The sequence below is a fragment of the Phocoena sinus genome, chromosome 2 (genome assembly GCF_008692025.1).
Source record: "Phocoena sinus isolate mPhoSin1 chromosome 2, mPhoSin1.pri, whole genome shotgun sequence".
NCBI lineage: Eukaryota > Metazoa > Chordata > Mammalia > Artiodactyla > Phocoenidae > Phocoena > Phocoena sinus.
The window spans coordinates 82,956,286-82,976,622 of NC_045764.1; the positions used below are offsets into that span (position 1 = coordinate 82,956,286).

General features: G+C 36.4%; 1 protein-coding gene across 5 annotated transcripts in view; it reads left to right on the forward strand.

Annotated features, from left to right (window-relative positions):
* Positions 1 to 20,337, forward strand: part of DMXL2 (Dmx like 2) — a 178,388-nt gene that overhangs the window by 50,599 nt on the left and 107,452 nt on the right. For all 5 annotated transcript variants that reach the window (XR_004348327.1, XM_032621915.1, XM_032621919.1 and 2 more), the window contains 6 exons: positions 11,044 to 11,222; positions 12,957 to 13,140; positions 15,812 to 15,986; positions 17,646 to 17,882; positions 18,432 to 18,703; positions 19,343 to 20,039. Coding sequence is in view for 4 of the 5 variants with exons in the window: in XM_032621915.1 (XP_032477806.1) it covers positions 11,044 to 11,222; positions 12,957 to 13,140; positions 15,812 to 15,986; positions 17,646 to 17,882; positions 18,432 to 18,703; positions 19,343 to 20,039 (1,744 nt within the window). In the remaining variant the exon portion in view is untranslated. The remainder of the gene's footprint in view (positions 1 to 11,043; positions 11,223 to 12,956; positions 13,141 to 15,811; positions 15,987 to 17,645; positions 17,883 to 18,431; positions 18,704 to 19,342; positions 20,040 to 20,337) is intronic.

A 20,337-nucleotide genomic window follows, 5' to 3' on the forward strand; every position in this document is an offset into this window, starting at 1 on the left:
TCCTTGCTTATTCAGGGACCTCAGTATTGCAGTGCTCTCCCCTCTTCTCAATTAGTTTTCCCTTCTCCATTGGGGCATCACATTAGCGTATGTTATGGACTGAATGTTTGTCCCCCCTCCCCATTCATATGCTGAAGCCCTAACCCCCCAAAGTGATGATCTTTGGAGGTGGGACCTTTTGGAGGTTAAGGTTAGATAAAGTCATGAGGGTGGCCCTCATGATAGGAACAGTACCCTTATAAGAAGAGATACCAGAGAGCTTGTTCTCTCTCTACCACATGAAGACACAGTAAGAAGGTTGCTGTCAAAAAGCCAGGAAGAGAGGTCTCAACCAGAACCTGACCATGCTGACACTCTGATCTTAAGACTTCTGGCCTCCAGAATTGTGAGAAAATAAATTTCTGTTGTTCAGGCCGCCCAGTCTGTAGTATTTTTTTATGGCAGCCTGAGCTGACTAATACAGCACAGCATACCGAATGTGCTATAATCTTGCCCATTCTAAAACAAACGAACAACAACAATAACAAAAACCGTCTCTTGACCGTCTCTCTCAGTTTCTGTTAATTCTGTGCCCTCCTTATAACACCTCGAAAGGGTTGCCTATCGCTGCTGTCTCCAAGTTTTTCTCCTCATTTTCTATTGCAATTGTTATTCTCTTTACCCAGAAAAATCCTTCCCCCAGAGACCTGCGTGGCTTTCCCCCTTAACTTCTTAAATGTCACTGTCTCAGTGAGGCTTTACCTAAGCGTCCGTTTAAATTGCATCTCACCTACCACTGTACTTTCTGTTTCCTTTGCCTGCCTCAATTTTACTTGTAACACTATCACTAGGAGTTTGTATTAGTTTTCTGTTATTGCATAACAAATTGCCACAAACTCAGCAACTTAAGACCACACATTTATTATCCCAGCTTCCGTGGGTTTGGTGTCCGGACATAGCTGGGTGCCGTGATCAGGGCACTTTTGGCTGCAGTAAAGGTGTCAGCTGGGATGAATTCTGACCTGGAGACTTGACTAGGGCAGAACCCTTTTCCAAGCTCACTCACGTTGTTGGCAGAATTTATTTTTTTGTAGCTGAATGACAGGGCTTGTAGTCGATTTCCCTCATACATTCTTAATGTTTCTGATTATCTCCTTTTGCTCACCCAGTGTGTGACGTTTGCCTCTGCCGTGTGTTACAGCTGGCTAAACTTTGAGACTATTTTAGGATATATGGTCGTTTGACAGGGTCACTTGTTGCTTTAAAAACTGTTAATGAGCCGTGAAAGATGATCTTTATTCATTGTCTAAGCATCTTCTGATTATTGGAACTCCCTAATGAATCTGAAAGATACCTTTGTGCTTCAGACAAAAATATGTAAAAAGACTAAAAGTACGTCCTCTTAAATGGAGCAGCTGGATTTTAAGCTCCTCAAAGGCGATTCTGTTTGTGCACTGCATAATGCCTAATACATTTTTTCTCTGAATTTTTATTGCACACAGCCTTAGCAGTTGATTATTGAGTACGTTTTTTCATTGTATTAGTCATGTTCCGTTAAGCTTTTTTTTTTTGCGGTACGCGGGCCTCTCACTGTTGTGGCCTCTCCCGTTGCGGAGCACAGACTCCGGACGCGCAGGCTCAGCGGCCGTGGCTCACAGGCCCAGGCGCTCCACGGCATGTGGGATCTTCCGGGACCGGGGCACGAACCCGTGTCCCCTGCATCGGCAGGCGGACTCTCAACCACTGCGCCACCAGGGAAGCACCCCCGCCCCCCTTAAGCTTTTAATGTTCAATTCTCCTAAGAGCTAAGTGTTTCACATTTCTGAGGGAAAGATAAGAATGCCTTTGAGATTGACATATATAAAATAGATAATAAGAACCTACTTTATAGCACAAGGATATATATATATATATATCCTACTATATATAAAATAGATAACTAATAAGAACCTACTGTATAGCACAGGGAACTCTACTCAATACTCTGTAATGGCTTATATGGGAATAGAATCTAGAAAAGAGTGGATAACTGAGTCACTTTGCTGTACAGCAGAAAGTAACACAACATTGTAAATCAACTATACTCCAATGAAAATTAATTGAAAAAAAAAGAATGCCTTTGGGGGTTAATAAATTATGTCGTGGATTTTAAAAACTTATTTCTTCACTTTTTTGAGAAGATAACCACATCTTATTAAGATGCTCTTAATAAAAAGAACAGAAACTAACTTTGTAATGTTGGCTTCCTCTCCTCTTCAATCTGTTCTGCTGCTGTTAATAAAGCCAAGTTTGTCTGACTTGAAACAGATGGTGACTGTGATCTACCACTAGAAGGCATTTTCCAGCACCTCTGCTACACATGACAGAATTTCAGCTCAGGTGTTTGGGGATTCAAATCCAATTACCTTCTGGATTTTTAATATTATAGTTCATTGAGTACTTTTGATGGTAGGATCTATTTTTAAAAAAAAAATAAATTTATTTATTTATGTATTTATTTTTGGCTGTGTTGGGTTTTCGTTGCTGTGTGTGGGCTTTCTCCAGTTGCGGCGAGCCGGGGCTACTCTTTGTTGCGGTGCTCGGGCTTCTAATTGCGGTGGCTTCTCCTGTTGCAGAGCACGGGCTCTAGGCACACGGGCTTCGGTAGGTGCGGCACACGGGCTCAGTAGTTGTGGCTTGCGGGCTCTAGAGTGCAGGCTCAGTAGTTGTGGCGCATGGGCTTAGTTGCTCCACGGCATGTAAGATTTTCCCAGACCAGGGCTCGAGCCTGTGTCCCCTGCATTGGCAGGTGGATTCTTAACCACTGCACCACCAGGGAAGTCCTGTATATTAATTTTGTATCCAGCAACTTTACTGAATTCACTGACGAGCCCTAGTAGTTTTCTGGTAGTGTCTTTAGGATTTTCTTTGAATAGTATCATGTCTGCAAACAGTGACAGTTTTACGTCTTCCTTTCCAATTTGTATTCCTTTTCTTTCTTTTTCTTCACGGATTGCTGTGGCTCAGACTTCCAAAACTTATGTTGAATAAAAGTGGTGAGAGTAGACATCCTTGTCTTGTTCCTGATCTTAGAGGAAATGCTTTCAGCTTTTCACTGTTGAGTGTGATGTTAGCTGTGGGCTTGTCATATATGACCTTTATTATGTTGAGGTAGGTTCCCTCTATGCCTACTTTCTGGAGAGTTTTTATCATTAATGGGTGTTGAATTTTGTCAGAAGCTTTTTCTGCATCTATTGAGGTGATCATATGGTTTTTATTCTTCAATTTATCAATGTGGTATATCACATTGATCTGCAGATATTGAAAAACCCTTGCATCCCTGGGATAAATTCCACCTGATCATGGTGTATGATCCTTTTAATGTGTTGTTGGATTTGGTTTGCTAATATTTTCTTGAGGATTTTTTTTTTTTTTTTTTTTTTTGCGGTACGCGGGCCTCTCTCACTGTTGTGGCCTCTCCTGTTGTGGAGCACAGGCTCCGGACGCGCAGGCTCAGCGGCCATGGCTCACGGGCCCAGCCGCTCCGTGGCATGTGGGATCTTCCTGGACCGGGGCACGAACCCGTGTCCCCTGCATCGGCAGGCGGACTCTTAACCACTGGGACACCAGGGAAGCCCTGTTGAGGATTTTTGCATCTATGTTCATCAGTGATAATGGCCTGTAATTTTCTTTTTTTGTGATATCTTTGTCTGGTTTTTGTATCAGGGTGATGCCGGCCTCATAGAATGAGTTCAGCAGTATTCCTTCCTCTGCAGTGTTTTGGAATAGTTTCATAAGCATAGGTGTTAAGTCTTCTCTAAATGTTTGGTAGAATTCACCAGTGAAGCCATCTGGTCCTGGACTTTTGTTTATTGGGAGTTTTAAAATTACTGATTCAATTTCATTACTGGTAATTGGCCTGTTCATATTTTCTATTTCTTCCTGGTTCAGTCTTGGGAGTTTGTACCTTTCTAAGAATTTGTCCATTTCTTCTAGGTTGTTCATTTTATTGGTGTATATTTGCTTGTAGTAGTCTCTTATGATCCTTTGTATTTCTGTGGTGTCAGTTATAACTTCTCCTTTTCCATTTCTGATTTTATTGATTTGGGCCCTCCATGGTATGTGTGTGTATATACACACAATGAAATACAACTCAGCCATAAAAAAGAATGAAATTTTGCCATTTGCAGCAACATGGGTGGACTTGGAGGGCATTACACTAAGTGAAATAAGTCAGAGAGACAAATACTGTATGATATCACTTATATGTGGAATCTAAAAAATACGACAAACTAGTGAATAAAACAAAAAAGCAGACTCACAGATACAGAGAACAAACTAGTGGTTACCAGTGGGGAGAGGGAAGTGGGAGAGGGCAATGTCGGGATAGGGGATTTTAAAAAGGGGGTTATTATGGGATTATATGAAATCGTGTGTGTGAAACTTTGGAAAATTGTAAAGCATTATATTTGTTCAATAAAAACAAATACTGTTCATGTTTATGAAGTTTATATCTGAACACTTTCTATAATTTCTATTTTTTAAAATTTGAATGTAACTTAAAATACCTTGTTTTTTTCAAAACCATTTTTCTTTAATAGAGGATTACTCTTTTGAGGAAAAAAACTGGGCTTTCTAAGAGCTAAGGTGAGAAGAATTTTTGAGGAGGGTGATTTTGGCGGGAAGGGAAGCAGCTGGCTACAGAATGTTCCCTGAAGCTTTTCCTCCTCTTGAGAGCGTGTCTCTGTACCTAGATTTAGTGTTTTGGTTATTTAAGAATTGGCTTATTGACCTTTATTCCCCCCCCCTTTTTTTTTTTTTTTTTCCGGTACACGGGCCTCTCACTGCCGCGGCCTTTCCCGTTGCAGAGCACAGGCTCTGGACGTGCAGGCTCAGCGGCCATGGCTCACGGGCCCAGACACTCTGCGGCATGTGGGATCTTCCGGGACCGGGGCACAAACCCGTGTCCCCTGCATCGGCAGGTGGACTCTCAACCACTGTGCCACCAGGGAAGCCCTTTATTCCCCCTTTAACATGGAAATATCTTTACTTCTTTAACATAATATGTATTTATTATTAAGAGGAACATGCAGAGAAAATGAAAATCTCCAGCCAAATAGCCATACCCCCAGTAAAAAAAAAATGGCCACTGTTCTCTGTTTAATATATATTCTTTTAGACTTTTTTTTTTTTTTTTTTGCGGTACGTGGGCCTCTCACTGTTGTGGCCTCTCCCGTTGTGGAGCACAGGTTCCGGACGCACAGGCTCAGTGGCCGTGGCTCACGGGCCCAGCTGCTCTGCGGCATGTGGGATCCTCCCAGACCGGGGCACGAACCCATGTCCCCTGCATCGGCAGGCAGACTCTCAACCTCTGCGCCACCAGGGAAGCCCTCTTTTAGACTTTTTGATGCCTTTGTAAACCACACAGAAGTGTGTGTGTGTACATATTCTTTAAGCTGATTTATTCACTTACTGTATCATAGATAGATTGATGTGTCAATACAGATATATCTTTTCTTTTTAAAGGCAACATAATTTTCCATTATGTGAATGAATGTATACCATAGTTTAACTTAACCAGATAACTATTAATGAACATTTAGTAGTTCTAATTTTTTTCTATTGCCATTAAAAATGAACATCCTTTTATATAAATCTTGTTATATCTTTTTTATAATTAACTTTATATGGTATAATTAAACCATATGTAATTAACCTAAAAGGTATAATTAACATAAAATGAAATTATTTTTTAAATGTGCAGTTCAGTGTATTTTGACAAATTTAAAGACCTATGTAATCACCACCACGATCTAGTTATTGGACACTTACATCATCTCAAAAGGTTTCCTTTTGCTTCTTCCCAATTAATCCTTACTCCTATTCCTAGTTCCAGATAATAAATAGCTGCTCTGCTTTCTATCACTATTGATTAGATTTGTCTTCACTAGAGTTGTATGTAAATGAAATTGTGTAGTATACTCTATTGTGTCTGAGGTCTTACACTTAGCACAGTGTTTTGCGATTCATCTATGTTGTGTGCATCAGTAATTTGTTCTTTCTATTTGAGTTGTATTCTGTTATATGGATATATCATAATTTGTTTATCCATTCACCTGTTGTATGGAGTTTTAGGCTAAATGAACAAAGCTACTATGACCATTCATTTGCAAGTCTTTGTATAAACATTTCACTTCTCATGGGTAAAAAATACCTATGAGTGGAATTGTTGGGTCACATGGTACGTTACAAAAAAGTACCAGGCGCTTTCCAAAGTTGTACCATTTTGCATACTCACCAACAATTGAATAATATCAGTTGCTCCACTTTCTTGCCAACATTTGGCATTGTCAGCCTTTTTAATATTAGCCATTCTAATAGTCTGGGTAGTGGTGTCTTATTGTGGTTTTCATATGTATTTCTCTGATTTCTAATGATGTTGAGCACATGCTTGTTGCCTGTCTGTATACTTTTTTTTTGGTAAAGTGTTTATTTGTCCTTTGCCCATTAAAAAAATTGGGTTTGTTTTCTCATTATTATAGAATTATGAGTTCTTTGTATATTTAGTACAATTGAAAGATAAATCTATTATATATATTTCCTCCCAGTCTGTAACTTGCCTTTTTATTTTTTTTAAACAATGTCTTTTGATGTGCAGAAGTTTTTAATTTTGAAGAAATCCAACATCAATTTTAAAAAATTGGTTTGTGCTTTTTGTGGCCTAGATTTAAAAAATCTTTGTCTACCTTGAAATCACAAAGATATTTTACTATGTTTTCTTTTAGAGGTTTTATAGTTTTGACTTTTACATTTTGAGGTGGTTTTTTTGCATTTGATTTGAAGTCAGTTTTTCCCCAAAGGTATATCAAGATATTTCAGTGGCATTTTAAAAAGACAATCCACTCTCCATTGAATTTCCTAGACAACTTTGTTGAAAATCAGTTTTCCGTACATGTGTGGATCTGATCCTGGCCTCTCTGTTTTGTTCCATTGTGATGTGTGTGTGTGTGTGTGTGTGTGTGTATCCCCTTACGCTAATATTATGTGTCTTGATTATTGTGGCTTTATAGTTAGTTCCAAAAACAAGTAGTTTCCTCTAACTTTGTACTTTTCTTTTAAACTATTTTTGGCGGTGTCAGTCCTTTGATTTCCATACAGATTTTGTCAGTTTCTACAAAAAAGCCTGCTGTGATTTTGATGCTATTTATATACATTGTATCTCTATAGAACAATTTGGGAAGAATTGTACATTAGTAGCATTTGGTCTTTTTTTTTTTTTTTTTTTGCGGTACGCGGGCCTCTCACTGTTGTGGCCTCTCCTGTTGCGGAGCACAGGCTCCGGACGCACAGGCTCAGCGGCCATGGCTCACGGGCCCAGCCGCTCCGCAGCATGTGGGATCTTCCCGGATCCGGGCGCAAACCCGCGTCCCCTGCATTGGCAGGCGGACTCCCAACCACTGCGCCACCAGGGAAGCCCCTGGTCTTTTTTTTTTTAAATTTTAAAATAATTAATTTTTGGCTGCTTTGGGTCTTCGTTGCTGTGTGTGGGCTTTCTCTAGTTGCAGCGAGTAGAGGCTGCTCTTCATTGCGGTGCGCAGGCTTCTTATTGTGGTGGCTTCTCTTGTTGCAGAGCGGGGGCTCTAGGCGCATGGGCTTCAGTAGTTGTGGCTCATGGGCTCTAGAACGCAGGCTCAGTAGTTGTGGTGCACGGGCTTAGTTGCTCCACAGCATGTGGGATCTTCCCGGACCAGGGATAGACCCGTGTTCCCTGCATAGGCAGGCGGATTCTTAACCGCTGCGCCACTATGGAAATCCCACATTTGGTCTTCTTATCTACGAATGTGGTATGTTTCTCTTTTTATTTAGGTTTTCTTTCTCTTAGCAGCGTTTCATAGTTTTCAGGGTACACAATTTAAGTTTATCTTCCTAATGTAAAAGGTGTTTACAGAAATTACATTGTTAATTATTGTTAAATATAGAAATAGAATTGATTTTTGATCCTTAGTCTTATTACCTTGCTTATCAGTTCTAGCAGCCTTTTTGGGTAGTTTTCTTAGGATTTTGTGAAAAAAGACAATTTTAATTCTTCCTTTCTAATCTGTATACCTTTTATTTTTTTCCCTTACCCAATATATTGCAAGTACTAGGACCTCTAGTACAGTGTTGAGTAGAACTGATGAGAGCAGACATTCTTGTATCACTCCCAATTTTATGGGAAGAGCATTGTCTTGCACCATTATATATGATGTAAGTTGTAGGTTTATTGTAGAGTCACTCAACTTGATCATGTTGTATACGTTCCCTTTTATTTTTCCTATTCCTATACGCTGAGAGTGTTGTTCTCCCCCATGAATTATTGTTTACTTTTGTCACATGCTGTTCCTGCATATAGTGAGTTAATTATGTAGGTTTTCTTTTTCATTCTCTTACTATGATGAAATGCAATTACTGATTTTTCCAGTGTTAAACCCACTTCACTTAGCTGGGATAAACTCCACTTGGTCATGATTTGCTTTTTTTTTTAATATGCTGATGGATTAGGTTTAAAGGTGTTTGCGTCTTTGTTCATGAAAGATATTCCCGTATAGTTTTTTTATGTCTTTGGTTTTGTTATCTCGGTAATAATACTGCCCTTATACAATGAGATCTTTTCCTCAATTTTCTGAAACACTTTGTGAAGGATTGGTGCTATTTCTTCCTTAAATGTTTGGTAAAGTTCATCAGTAAAGCCACCTGGGCCTCAGATTTTAGTTGTAGTTTTAGGGTTTTGTTTTCTGGTGAGAAGACTTGAAATTGTGAATTCAGCATCTTTAATAGATGTAGAGCTATTCAGGTTTTCTATTTCTTCCTTTGTCAATTTTTTTTGAAATTGTCTTTCGAGGGATTTAACATATTGTAGGATCTGTAGTCATGTCCCATCTTTCATTCTTGGTAATGGTAATTTGTGTTTTCTCTCTAAATATTTTTGGTCTTTCTAGATAGATTATCAATTTTATTGATCTTTTCACAAATAGGTTTTGGATTCATTGATTTCTCTATAATTTTTGTATTTTATTTCATTGGTTTTCATGCTTCTTTATATCTCTTTAATATGAGTTCTCTTTGCTCTTATTTGATGCTTCAGGTAGAAACTTAAACCATTGGTCTGAGACCTGTCTTCTTTTCTGATATAAGCATTTAAAGCTATACATTTCCTTCTAAGCACTGATGTAGCTGCAACCCCCAAATTTTTATGTTTTGCTTTCATTTTCATTCAGTTCAACATATGTTAAAATTTGCTGGGCTTCCCTGGTGGCGCAGTGGTTGGGAATCCACCTGCCGGTGCAGGGGACACGGGTTCAATCCCTGGTCTGGGAAGATCCCACATGCCGCGGAGCAACTAAGCCCGTGTGTCACAGCTGCTGAGCCTGCGCTCTAGAGCCTTCAAGCCACAGCTACTGAAGCCCACGCACCTAGAGCCCATGCTCCACAACAAGAGAAGCCACCACAATGAGAAGCCCGCACACCGCAATGAAGAGTCGCCCCCGCTCACCTCAACTAGAGAAAAGCCTGCATGCAGCAACGAAGACCCAGTGCAGCCAAAAATAAAATAAATAAATTTTTAAAAATTGTCTTGTAATTTAGAAGTGTTTTTGTTTAGTTTATAAATATTTGGGAATTTTCGAGCTATCTTTCTTGTACTGATTTCCAGTTTAATTCTGTGTGGTTTTAGAGTTTTAGGTAGTAACAGATGATAATGGTGAGGCTGCTTCATTTGAGGGGGAAGCTGGCGGGAATGGGAAAAGGGGCTTGATTGCTCGGCTTGTGGAGGCTCTCTGACTTTCCTTTATGACTCCTTAAGGGCTCTCAGGTACCTCAAGGGTTTTTGTGGTACATAGTCTGAAACTACTGCCATAGGTTGTGCTGTAAATTTGGGAAGGTGAAAGTGATGCTAAGGTGGAGAAAGTACTTGGAGGAAAGCAACTAGTGCACTGTTAAGTGGTTGTCTCAGAATAAGTACTTAAAGAGATTTTTTTGTGTAATTCAAATATCCAAATAAATGAGACCTTAGTGGAAACATACATTATGTAGTATAGATTGAGAATGAATACTAAGATGGAAAAAAACAGAAGTGTTTGTCTAGTCCAGGTGAAAATATTTGGACCTATACATAATTTCATTGTTTCTTAGAGATTTTTACATAAATGTTATCAATTTTTTATTTTCCTTCATGTACACCATAGAGGATGAAGCACTATAAAAGAGATAGTTCCTGTTAAATAAGATAAAATTATTTAGGCCTTTAACAAAATTCTTAGAACTAAGTAAAATGATAAAGTCAGTGCCTGTTGTTATACCTTTAAATTTCTTAAGTGGGCATAGAAGTGGTTCCCAAAAACTGCCTAGATGCCCTCTCATCATTTAGAGTAGGAATCAGAACACTATGGCCCATGAACCAAGAACGGATTTTACATTTTTGAAGGATTCTAAGAAAACAAACAAACAAAAAAAAAAAACAAACAACCCAAGAAGAATCTGTGTCACAGGCTGTGTGGTCCACAAAGCCTAACTTACTTGACCTTTTACAGGAAGAGTTTGCTGAGTCCTGATTTAGAGTAAGAAGCAATTCATATTTAAAAAGGGTTTGTCTCATCCTTTCAGATCTCTTCAAAAAGGAGAAGATGATAACAGTGACAGATAACATGGCTTCTTTCTTATCCAGGCTAGCATCTGGTTCCAGAGTCTTTTCTTTACAGTGACCCTTGTGTGTTGAAGTGGGGGAATTTGGCTTCAGTCTCTGTTTGAAAAGTACCTTTGTGTAGAGAAGATTGATAATTGAGCACACTGACCATTTATTTCTCAAGAATGGTATTATTTAGAATAATAAGCATCATTTTAGGTTTAGTTTTGTATTATGTATAGGTCACATTTTAGTTTTTATATATAGCTTAAATTCTTTTCACACACACACACTGTATTTTATTTTTACAAGAGATAAATAAACTGACACCAGTATAGCTTAATTTTTAAAGCTTCTTCAAACCACTTAAATTTTGAAATGTGTAGATACAAATTAATTTTATATTGGCCTGTATATTTTCACAGGATGATTGTCTTTTGAAAGTGTGGTACCCTATGACTGGTTGGAAGTCTTCAATTATACCTCCGGATCATCATGAAGTGGAAAGGAGACAGGCGTCTACCCAGTTTTCCTTTGTCTATTTGGCACATCCGCGAGCTGTGACAGGTTTTTCATGGCGTAAAACTAGCAAATATATGCCCAGGTTAGACAACTGTGTCATAGAACTTCATTTTGTATTACTTATATGTTTATAAAAATAATGAAAACAAAGGTCCTTTTAATTGACACGGTGGCAACGAATAGCAGAGGTTCTGGGCATCGACTGCCTGACTTGAGATTCTGCTGTTGTTACCAGCTTCGTGAGCTTTTGACTAAATTTCTGAAGCTCTCCATGCCTCTGTAGAATGGGGGTAGTAGTAGTACCTACCTCAGAGAGTTGTATGAGACTGAAATGTGTGAGTGAGTGTGAATGCTTATACAGGCCTTTGCACATTGTGTGTGCCAGGGCAGCGTTAGCTGGTATTGTCAGTATCAGCAGCAGCAGTAGGTTCCAGGAAGGAGACGTTTGCAAGTAACAGGAAAGCACACACTGAGGGAGAATAAAACATAGTAATAAACTGTCAGTAATATGCATTCTGGGAAGGCATATCATATACATACAGTGAATAAAGTGGCCAAGTTTTTCTTATCTTAGGGCTATCAACAGAAACTTCTCAAAGGATTTATTATAAGTTTTTCTTCATTGTTACAGCCATCTCTTAAAAGTGTTTAGAAGATAAAGCAAACTACAAAACAGCCCATACCAATGATTCCTGTATTATATATACAGTTCTAAAAATGCTTGCTTATAAATCTGTATTCATTCTTGAGGAAGGGTTATTTCATCTGCTAAATATATCTGAGCACTGTTGGCACTTGATGGGAAATATAGCACACCCATTATGGAGGTGCTCAGTAAATGATAAAATGGGGAATTTATACATTTTTGGAATCTAGATAAAAGGTTACTCTAAATCTGTTTAAGTTATTTGCATCTATGGAAAGCATTTGCAGAACACTTTACCTTTGACTGAGTCAGATTCTATGTAAGCATTTTTTTAATGGGAAAATTTTTTTTTTCCACAATGAGTGGTTAAACCACTTCAGCTGCTTGATGCTGTGACATTTTTGCTTAACTTAATGGAAATTGATTTATAGTTTGAATTTATAGTCTCCTTACAGTTTTATTATTAATAAGTTTGTTTACCTATTTATAACTGTTTAGATTATAAGAAGGGTAAAAGAAAATGCTGGAACTACTGCCATAAACCACATAGTTTAATTATAATTAATGATCTTTTATTATGGTCATTCTGCAAGTTGTAATGACAGAAATGTAGGTTTTCTTTTGATGTTTAGTTTGTTTTGTTTAGGAGATACTAATCCTCCAGAGCCTTGTTTTCAAGCAGCACGTGTATAATCTGGCATTAATTTCTGTTTCCTTCGTCAGGACCATTTGCTAGTTTTTATGATGTTCACAGCCGTACTGTGCGTGATTTCAAGCTCTTCCATTGATACTCTTTCTCCACACAATGTAATTTCTAAAGCAATTGGAAGCATACTATACTGTCATTTAGTTTAGCTGTTCAAGACATAAGTTTAATGAATTAAGGTGAGTGTCAGGGACAGTTAGGTTGTTCTTATTTTATGGTAACTGATTGCACCCTATGTCCAGCCTACCACCTTGCAGGTCTGAGCAGGTAATAAATGGGGTTTGGTAAGAGTGTGAAATAGTCAGTAGAAATCCATTATCATTATTGGAAAAATAACTACACATAGATCATACTGTTTTGCGTTAATGTCATCTTTAAGGATGAAGAACTAAATACTAATAGCCTTTAATTTTTCATGTCATTGATACTTATAGTAACTTTTGTTCATTTCTCTTTATCATTAGAGGTTCTGTCTGTAATGTGTTATTAACTTCATGCCATGATGGTGTCTGCCGGCTGTGGGCAGAAACCGTATTACCAGAAGACTGTCTTTTGGGTGAGCAGATTTGCGAGACTACCACTTCCAGCACTGCCAGCAACCTTACTCATGCTGGAAGACAGAAAGACAGAGTACAACATGCTCTTGAGGTACTGTATGATTTAAAATGGTAAATGAATCTTGAAGATAATGTGAGTATGGTGGGAATTCATAAGCTAAGTTGCACATGGTGCATGGTATACATAATGACGAAATTAATGGCAAAGAATTCTCACTTATTTTATGTCACTTAGAAGACAGATATAGACAGTAATGATCTCAGATATGTAGTCTAGATAAATCGTATAAATTTAATTCTTCCAGTTTGCATGTTGAGTGTGAACATCTATAGGAGTAGGCAACTTTGATTAATAAAACATGTAAAAGTCTTTGAAATTGGTTGTAATTAAAAATATTTTGTGGGGAAATCCCTGGCAGTCCAGTGGTTAGGACTCGGTGCTTTCACTGCTGGGGCCCGGGTTTGATCCCTGGTCAGGGAAGTAAGATCCCGCAAGCTGCGCGGCGCAGCAAAATAAATAAATAAATAAAATAAACCACAGCAATCTTTAAAAAAATAAACAGATTAAAAATATTTTGCTTTTGTTTCACGAGGATTAAATTTTACATTTATTTTTCTAATTAAATATGACTACTATGAATAAGAATAAAGGTGTTGTTAAGATATTAAGTGAACTTATATAACTGCACAGTTTTCACGGTTTAATATTTTGAAAGTGAAATAATTTTTCTAGTTTTTAAATACTATATATAAAACAAAAATGCTTTCTAAGAAATTAGATTATTTATAATATAGTATGAACTGTTGTGCCCATTATGATTAGGGAATAAAATGAGATAAACACATTATTAAAAATTACCAGAAATTTATTATAGTAAACCTAGATTGCTAATTTTCTTAATTTTTCATGTGACTTTATTACACAAAGAGTATATGCTTATTCTAAAATTAGATGAGGAAAAAGAAAAAAATGTAGAGTTTATAATCCAACTATTCCAATATGTGTTTGTACATTTTTCTTTATTTACAAGATTGAGATCATATTGTGCAATAATGTTTTATAACTTGCTTTTTATACTTAATGTGTTATAAACATCTCTGTACATAACGAATTATACTTTTACATTTACATTAACACTTTAATGGTTGCATAGCCAAAATGGTCTTGCAGTTTCGGCAAGCAAAAATATTTTGAGGGTTTAATGGGCTAAGGATGTGGTCCTTTAAAGTTTTATATAAAGTAGTCCTGCTCTGATGCTCTCTGTGATTGGGCACTATTTATACAGTTTTTTTCAACATTTAAAGCATAAATGAAATTAAAGCACAAGTCAGAACAGTTAGAGTTATGTTTTGCTATTGATTGAAAATTAGTGGGAAAAAGTACTTTATTTACTAGATGTTCACAATAATTTATATATATTTGTATAACATTTTATCTTTAAATTACATATGAGCTTTTGGAGACTAAGGGCTTTTAGATATCTTTATATCCTCCATGTTATCTAATATATTTCTTTTCAAGTGTTTGTTAAATCGAATTACTAACTGCTACATAAAATAAAAGCAAAAATAAAATAATATGTAATCAGTGATTTGACACATTTTTGCTGCCTTTTAATAAAATGTTGTCAATTAGTAATGTTAAAATTGTTTTTAATAGAAAAACCCTGATTATCTGACTTACGAGCTATTTTGCTTTCTAATGTCCTTTCCTATAAAACTCCTAACTGCAAGGTCTATATAATTCTATATATACTTAAATTATACATTTTGTTCCTAGGAGACGATAACTGACCAATATAGCACAGCCTTGGCAATCTAATTTAAAATAATGATAAATGTCAAAGATTGAGTGAAACTAACTTGATAGGTATAATCAAAGAAATAATCAGGGAGACCAGAGACAGAGGACACACCATAGAACTGATACTGTTTTTCACATGAAAAGGGACAAGGGCTGTGGAATTGAAAGGAAGGACCAGATGTTTTACTTTACTGCAGAAAGAACTGAGAGGGTGCCACATTTTATTTCATTCATTGCAAGGAACAAAGGAAAAGAATGGTATATTATTATTAAGCACGGTATCGTTAAGTGACAGAATAAGGAATTGCTGTGTGGTGGGGTTATGGTGTGGAGAAAAGATTGTGCTGAGAGTTGACATGGTCCCGTGTCAGAATAGTTCAGATGATGGAGTATGCCAGTACAGAATTTTTATCATAGACACATATCTCAGTTTGGACAAATTCCACAGGTCAATACTTTCATGGGGTCTTTCCTGGCTACTCTTATCTAAGTTAAGGTTCCCCTTGTTATTCTGTATTTTTGTACCCTCTTTTTGTCTTTATAATAGAGGTTATATATTAGATTATTTAGCTGGCTATTTAGTTCTAAGTGAGAATTTTGGGGAGGAATATTCTTCCTGGTAGGAAGATTTGGAATTTTTTTTTTTTTTTACACCCTTATGACTAGTAAATTTCATCTCAGTACTGGGATATCCTGAAAAAACTAGACTTTGGACTCCTAATCTTTACAGGGGTTTCTGCAGATAATAAGTGTTTTTGAGCAACTACTGCCTTGAACTATAAAATTTGCAAGACCAGTGGAGAATATATTAAGTTGTTCTATTGTAGTTAAAGTTTCCTTTAAGACGGTCAGGTTTTACAGAGAGGAAAATTGTAAAACCCTTAATAATCAAAAGTACTTTGATCAGCACTTATTAGACTTCCTAGACTTGGATTTAGTAATTATTTTTCTATTTTAGACAATACACCATTTGAAAAATTTAAGGAAAGGACAAAGGAAGTCTTCCATTCTTGTAACGCACACTGAATTAATGCATGACCAGATGGCAACGCATGAAGTTCAAAGACACATTTCCCATCACGCAAATGCACTGTGTCATTTTCACATTGCAGCGAGCATCAATCCCGCCACAGGTAAAGGATAGTAAAGTTTTATTTCTTATCTGCTGAAATAAGATAAATAAATAGAAAAGTGGGACTACTTTTATAACCTGTTTCTAATTTTATGCTAATACTCCATGTTTCCTTTTAAAATACTTCTTAATTGGAACAGAAATATAAGGTGCCATTTCTTAAATTGAGACTGTGTGATCCTCAGGGAATAACTTCAAATAAGTATTTTTGAGCACCATTGTTTGTCTAGAATATGGCAAAGTTTCTAAGTAATTAGAGCTTTAGCTGAACCTGGAGATGAACACAAGTGGTGGCAGCCTGGTTAATTAGTGTGATTTCCCACCCTTTTGTATTTTCACTATTATTCTTTCTTCTCAACTCTTCTTTATAACTTTATCTAAGTATATTTTTGCATAGTTTTCCTTATATTTCAGCGTATCTTGTTTTGTACCCTCATAGACTTTCTTGTCCTACACTTCGGGAAAGGTAGTGTTTCTTCTAACCGTGATGTTTTCTTTTTGCTCTTTTCCTCCTATGTCGTTGAGAAGTATTTTGAGGCAGGTTCATTGTTGGCAAGAGCATATTTAAAGCTTCTATTTAAGGTCATTGTTTTCTTTCTGCATGGAAAACATATGACAAGGCCTATTAGTTTCATATTACATTGCTGGAAGAACTATATTTATGTAAAGTTATAGTTATGTTTTATTGAAATGGAAGTCTGTTGCTTCAGGGTGCAGAGGATTTTATTTTTAAATGTTTACTTATATAAAGATAGGTATTTAGCAAATACAGTTCCAAAAGAGTGTTATCTGGATGCTTCCCCCCCAGTCTCTTTTTCTTTCTATTGAATGGATTATTTATAATTTGATTTGGGATTAAGGAGATTTTTTTTTTTTTGAATTATACTGTTTTACGTGAACTGATCTATAGCGTGAATTTCAGTTACCCCACATGGAGAAAATCTGCTATGCTTAGAAGTTTGCTTGCCTTCCTGTGTTCTTTCTTGGCATTATTTTTCCCCGAGTTTTGAGGAAAGTTTAAAACAGTCAGAAAAGTTGGAAGAATAGTACAGTGAACACTCATTTCACCCACTTTGATTCAACAATTGCTAACATTTTGCCAGTTGCTTTATTCTCTCTGTATATACACACATATGTATGTTTATATGTGTGTGTGTGTGAGTGAAATTTTTTCTTAATGTTTTCAAAGTAAGTTACGCATATCATGGCATATCACCCTTACATACTTCAGCAAGTATCTCCTAAGAATAAGGAAATTTTCTTACATAATCACAATGTCATTATCATACCTAAGAAAATTAGAAATAATTCCATAATCTCTGATATTCAGTTCATATTTAAATTTCAGTCATCTCAAAAATGTCTTTTAGATTTGCTTTTCTGTTTTGTCTTTCTGTTCCCTCATCCCCAAACCAGGATTCAATAAAAGTTTGTGCATTTGGTGTGTTTCGTTTTTAAATTAGTAATTTAATTCCATATGTCTATGCCATTAGTTCATTTACCATTAAATTCAATTAAAAATTTCAAGTCGTGCTAGAGTTATGTTTACTTTTTGTTTATCACATTTTCTGTGTAATGGAAGTAGTCTTTATAGGCACATGTAATATTTTAAAAGACATTAGAAATTCACATTGAAATTTTATCTTTTTTGATTCCACAGATATTCCAAATGTTTTGGTTGGCACTGTGTTTAACATTGATGATGGAAATGGGGGCTTTGTAGTTCATTGGTTAAACAACAAAGAATTTCATTTTACATCATCTACTGAAATATTTATGCAGCAATTACGAAAACTTTCTGAAAAGCAGGTGGATCATGAAAACGACAAAGGAGATAGAGAAGATGAATGTTCACAGGAGGAAAGAGAGAGGGGTTTACGTATGAAACTAGACCATGGTTAGTATCCTGTGTTCAGATTTTTCTTTTTTACAGGCTGACAGCTTTTTGTGAAACAACCTTTGGTTTGTAATCTTTCCTTCCTCCCCTCCTTCCTTTTCACTTTTCCATTCATTCCACAGGTCTACTGACCATCTACTATGGACCATCTACCATCTAACTTTGCTTTGTTATAACTTATTGCTTTGAGTAATGTATTACTTTGGAAGCCATGCTTTTGGTGGAGGTAACAGGTTTTGCTAATAATGGTAATAATAAAGATAATGTGATAGTGTGAATGAACTTTTGATTTATCTAAAACTAAGAAATGTAGTAATTTTCAGTTCAGACCAGAAGATAGTTTCCTTCCTTGGTTTTTTTTCCTGGCCATAAGTTGTAAAAGGGATTCATGATTTCTAAAGTTAGTATGCTATTTATTGATAGTCTAGTATGTAAATGATTTTCTGTAGTATAGTCTAGTATGTAAATGAATTTGATAGTCTAGTATGTAAATGAATTTTCTATAGTATTTCTGTTAGTATGTACTGATAAATTTATTTTCTGATTTAGAATTATCCCTGGATAGAGAATCTGAAGCAGGTACAGGATCATCAGAACATGAAGATGGAGAAAGAGAGGGAAGTCCTAGAACCTGTTCACGACCTAGTGTACCAATGCCACTGCCTACAGTCCTGCTTGATCGGAAGATCGAAATGCTGCTAACTGAGTGGAATAAGAATCCTGACATGCTTTTTACTATACACCCGGTAGATGGTACCTTCCTAGTGTGGCATGTAAAGTATTTGGATGAATATAATCCTGGAATATTTAGACAAGTCCAGGTATATTTTACTGATGAAGCAATTTTTACACTTCTTAAAAAAGTAAAACAGTTGCTATTCAGATTTAGCAGGTTTTCAGAAATACTCAATGATTTTGTTTTTGATAAGCAACTGAGAAGAGAATAACTTGCTACCAAAGGGGGTCAATGACCACAGATTTTATAAACTTGATTAATTTAAGTAAAATGAATTTGGCTTTGAAATGTGATACTGAGTACTTGAATGTATGTGTATTCATTTTTTCTGGGAATTCACAATATTTTGAATAAACTTAAGAAACTACCCTAAAAATGTGACTCAGGATGCATCCCCTCCACTTCTTCAGTTTTATTAATTAAATCTACTATCTTTATTGGTTATCTTTCTGAACAGTATTTGTTTAGATTTATGGTTGTAGTCATCTAGATGTACAGGCAAGTGTCAAGTTTCAAATACTTGAAATTATTTGTTCAGTTTTCTCATGCGCGATGAATATATGATACTATATAAATAGAGGAAAAGGATTAGACCATAATAAGGTCGAAAATGATATATTTTGCTAGGAAGCTGAGGTTTGACAGTTTGAAAATGGAAGTATTTTTGGAAGACTTTGAGAGGAGGCAGACTGCTTGCACTGAATCATGTAATTGTGTTTTTCAGGTTTCTTTTTCTTCTCGGATTCCTGTTGCATTTCCATCTGGTGATGCAAGCTCTCTTAGTAAAAATATCATGATGTATGCCTGTATAAATGCTGCAAAAGATTCTCACCACACTCTGTTACACCAAGACATGATGGCTGAATGCAGTCCTCATGGATCACAGCTGCATTCTGGACCACACAGTACAAATATGAACATTTTAGCTCCCACAGTAATGATGGTCTCTAAACACATAGATGGCTCTTTAAATCAATGGGCAGTCACTTTTGCTGATAAGTCTGCCTTTACCACTGTTCTAACTGTGTCTCACAAATTTAGATATTGTGGTCATAGATTTCACCTCAATGACCTGGCATGTCATTCAGTTTTACCATTATTATTGACATCATCTCATCATAATGCTCTGCTGACTCCTGAATCAGATTTTCAGTGGGACTCAGATAATAAATTAAGTAGATTAATGGATCCTGTAAGACACGTAAAGGGTTCCTCGAAACAACCTCTCAGAAATGCAGCAACACGTACATTTCATGACCCGAATGCCATCTACAGTGAACTTATTCTGTGGCGCGTGGACCCAATAGGACCTTTGTCATACACTGGAGGAGTATCGGAGTTGGCGCGAATTAACTCTTTACATACTTCAGCCTTCTCTAATGTTGCTTGGCTTCCAACTCTTATTCCTAGTTACTGTCTTGGTAAGTGTTCATTTTAATAGTGAAATTAATAAAAGCTTTAAAACAGCTATTTATATACAAAATGATTTATATTTGTCATTAGGAAGATTTTTAATAAGTATTCAGAATGTAGGCATCAGACTTAAGATTAGAGTTTCTAGACTTTTGTTTTTCATCTTTTCCCTCTCATAACCTATCTGTTGAATTTTTTTTGGTTAATAATTTTATATCTATTGTATCTGTGTTTCTGGACCATGGTTATGTCTAAAAAGAGAAGTGTGAATATTTTTTCTCATACTTCAGCCAGTAATAAAAAATA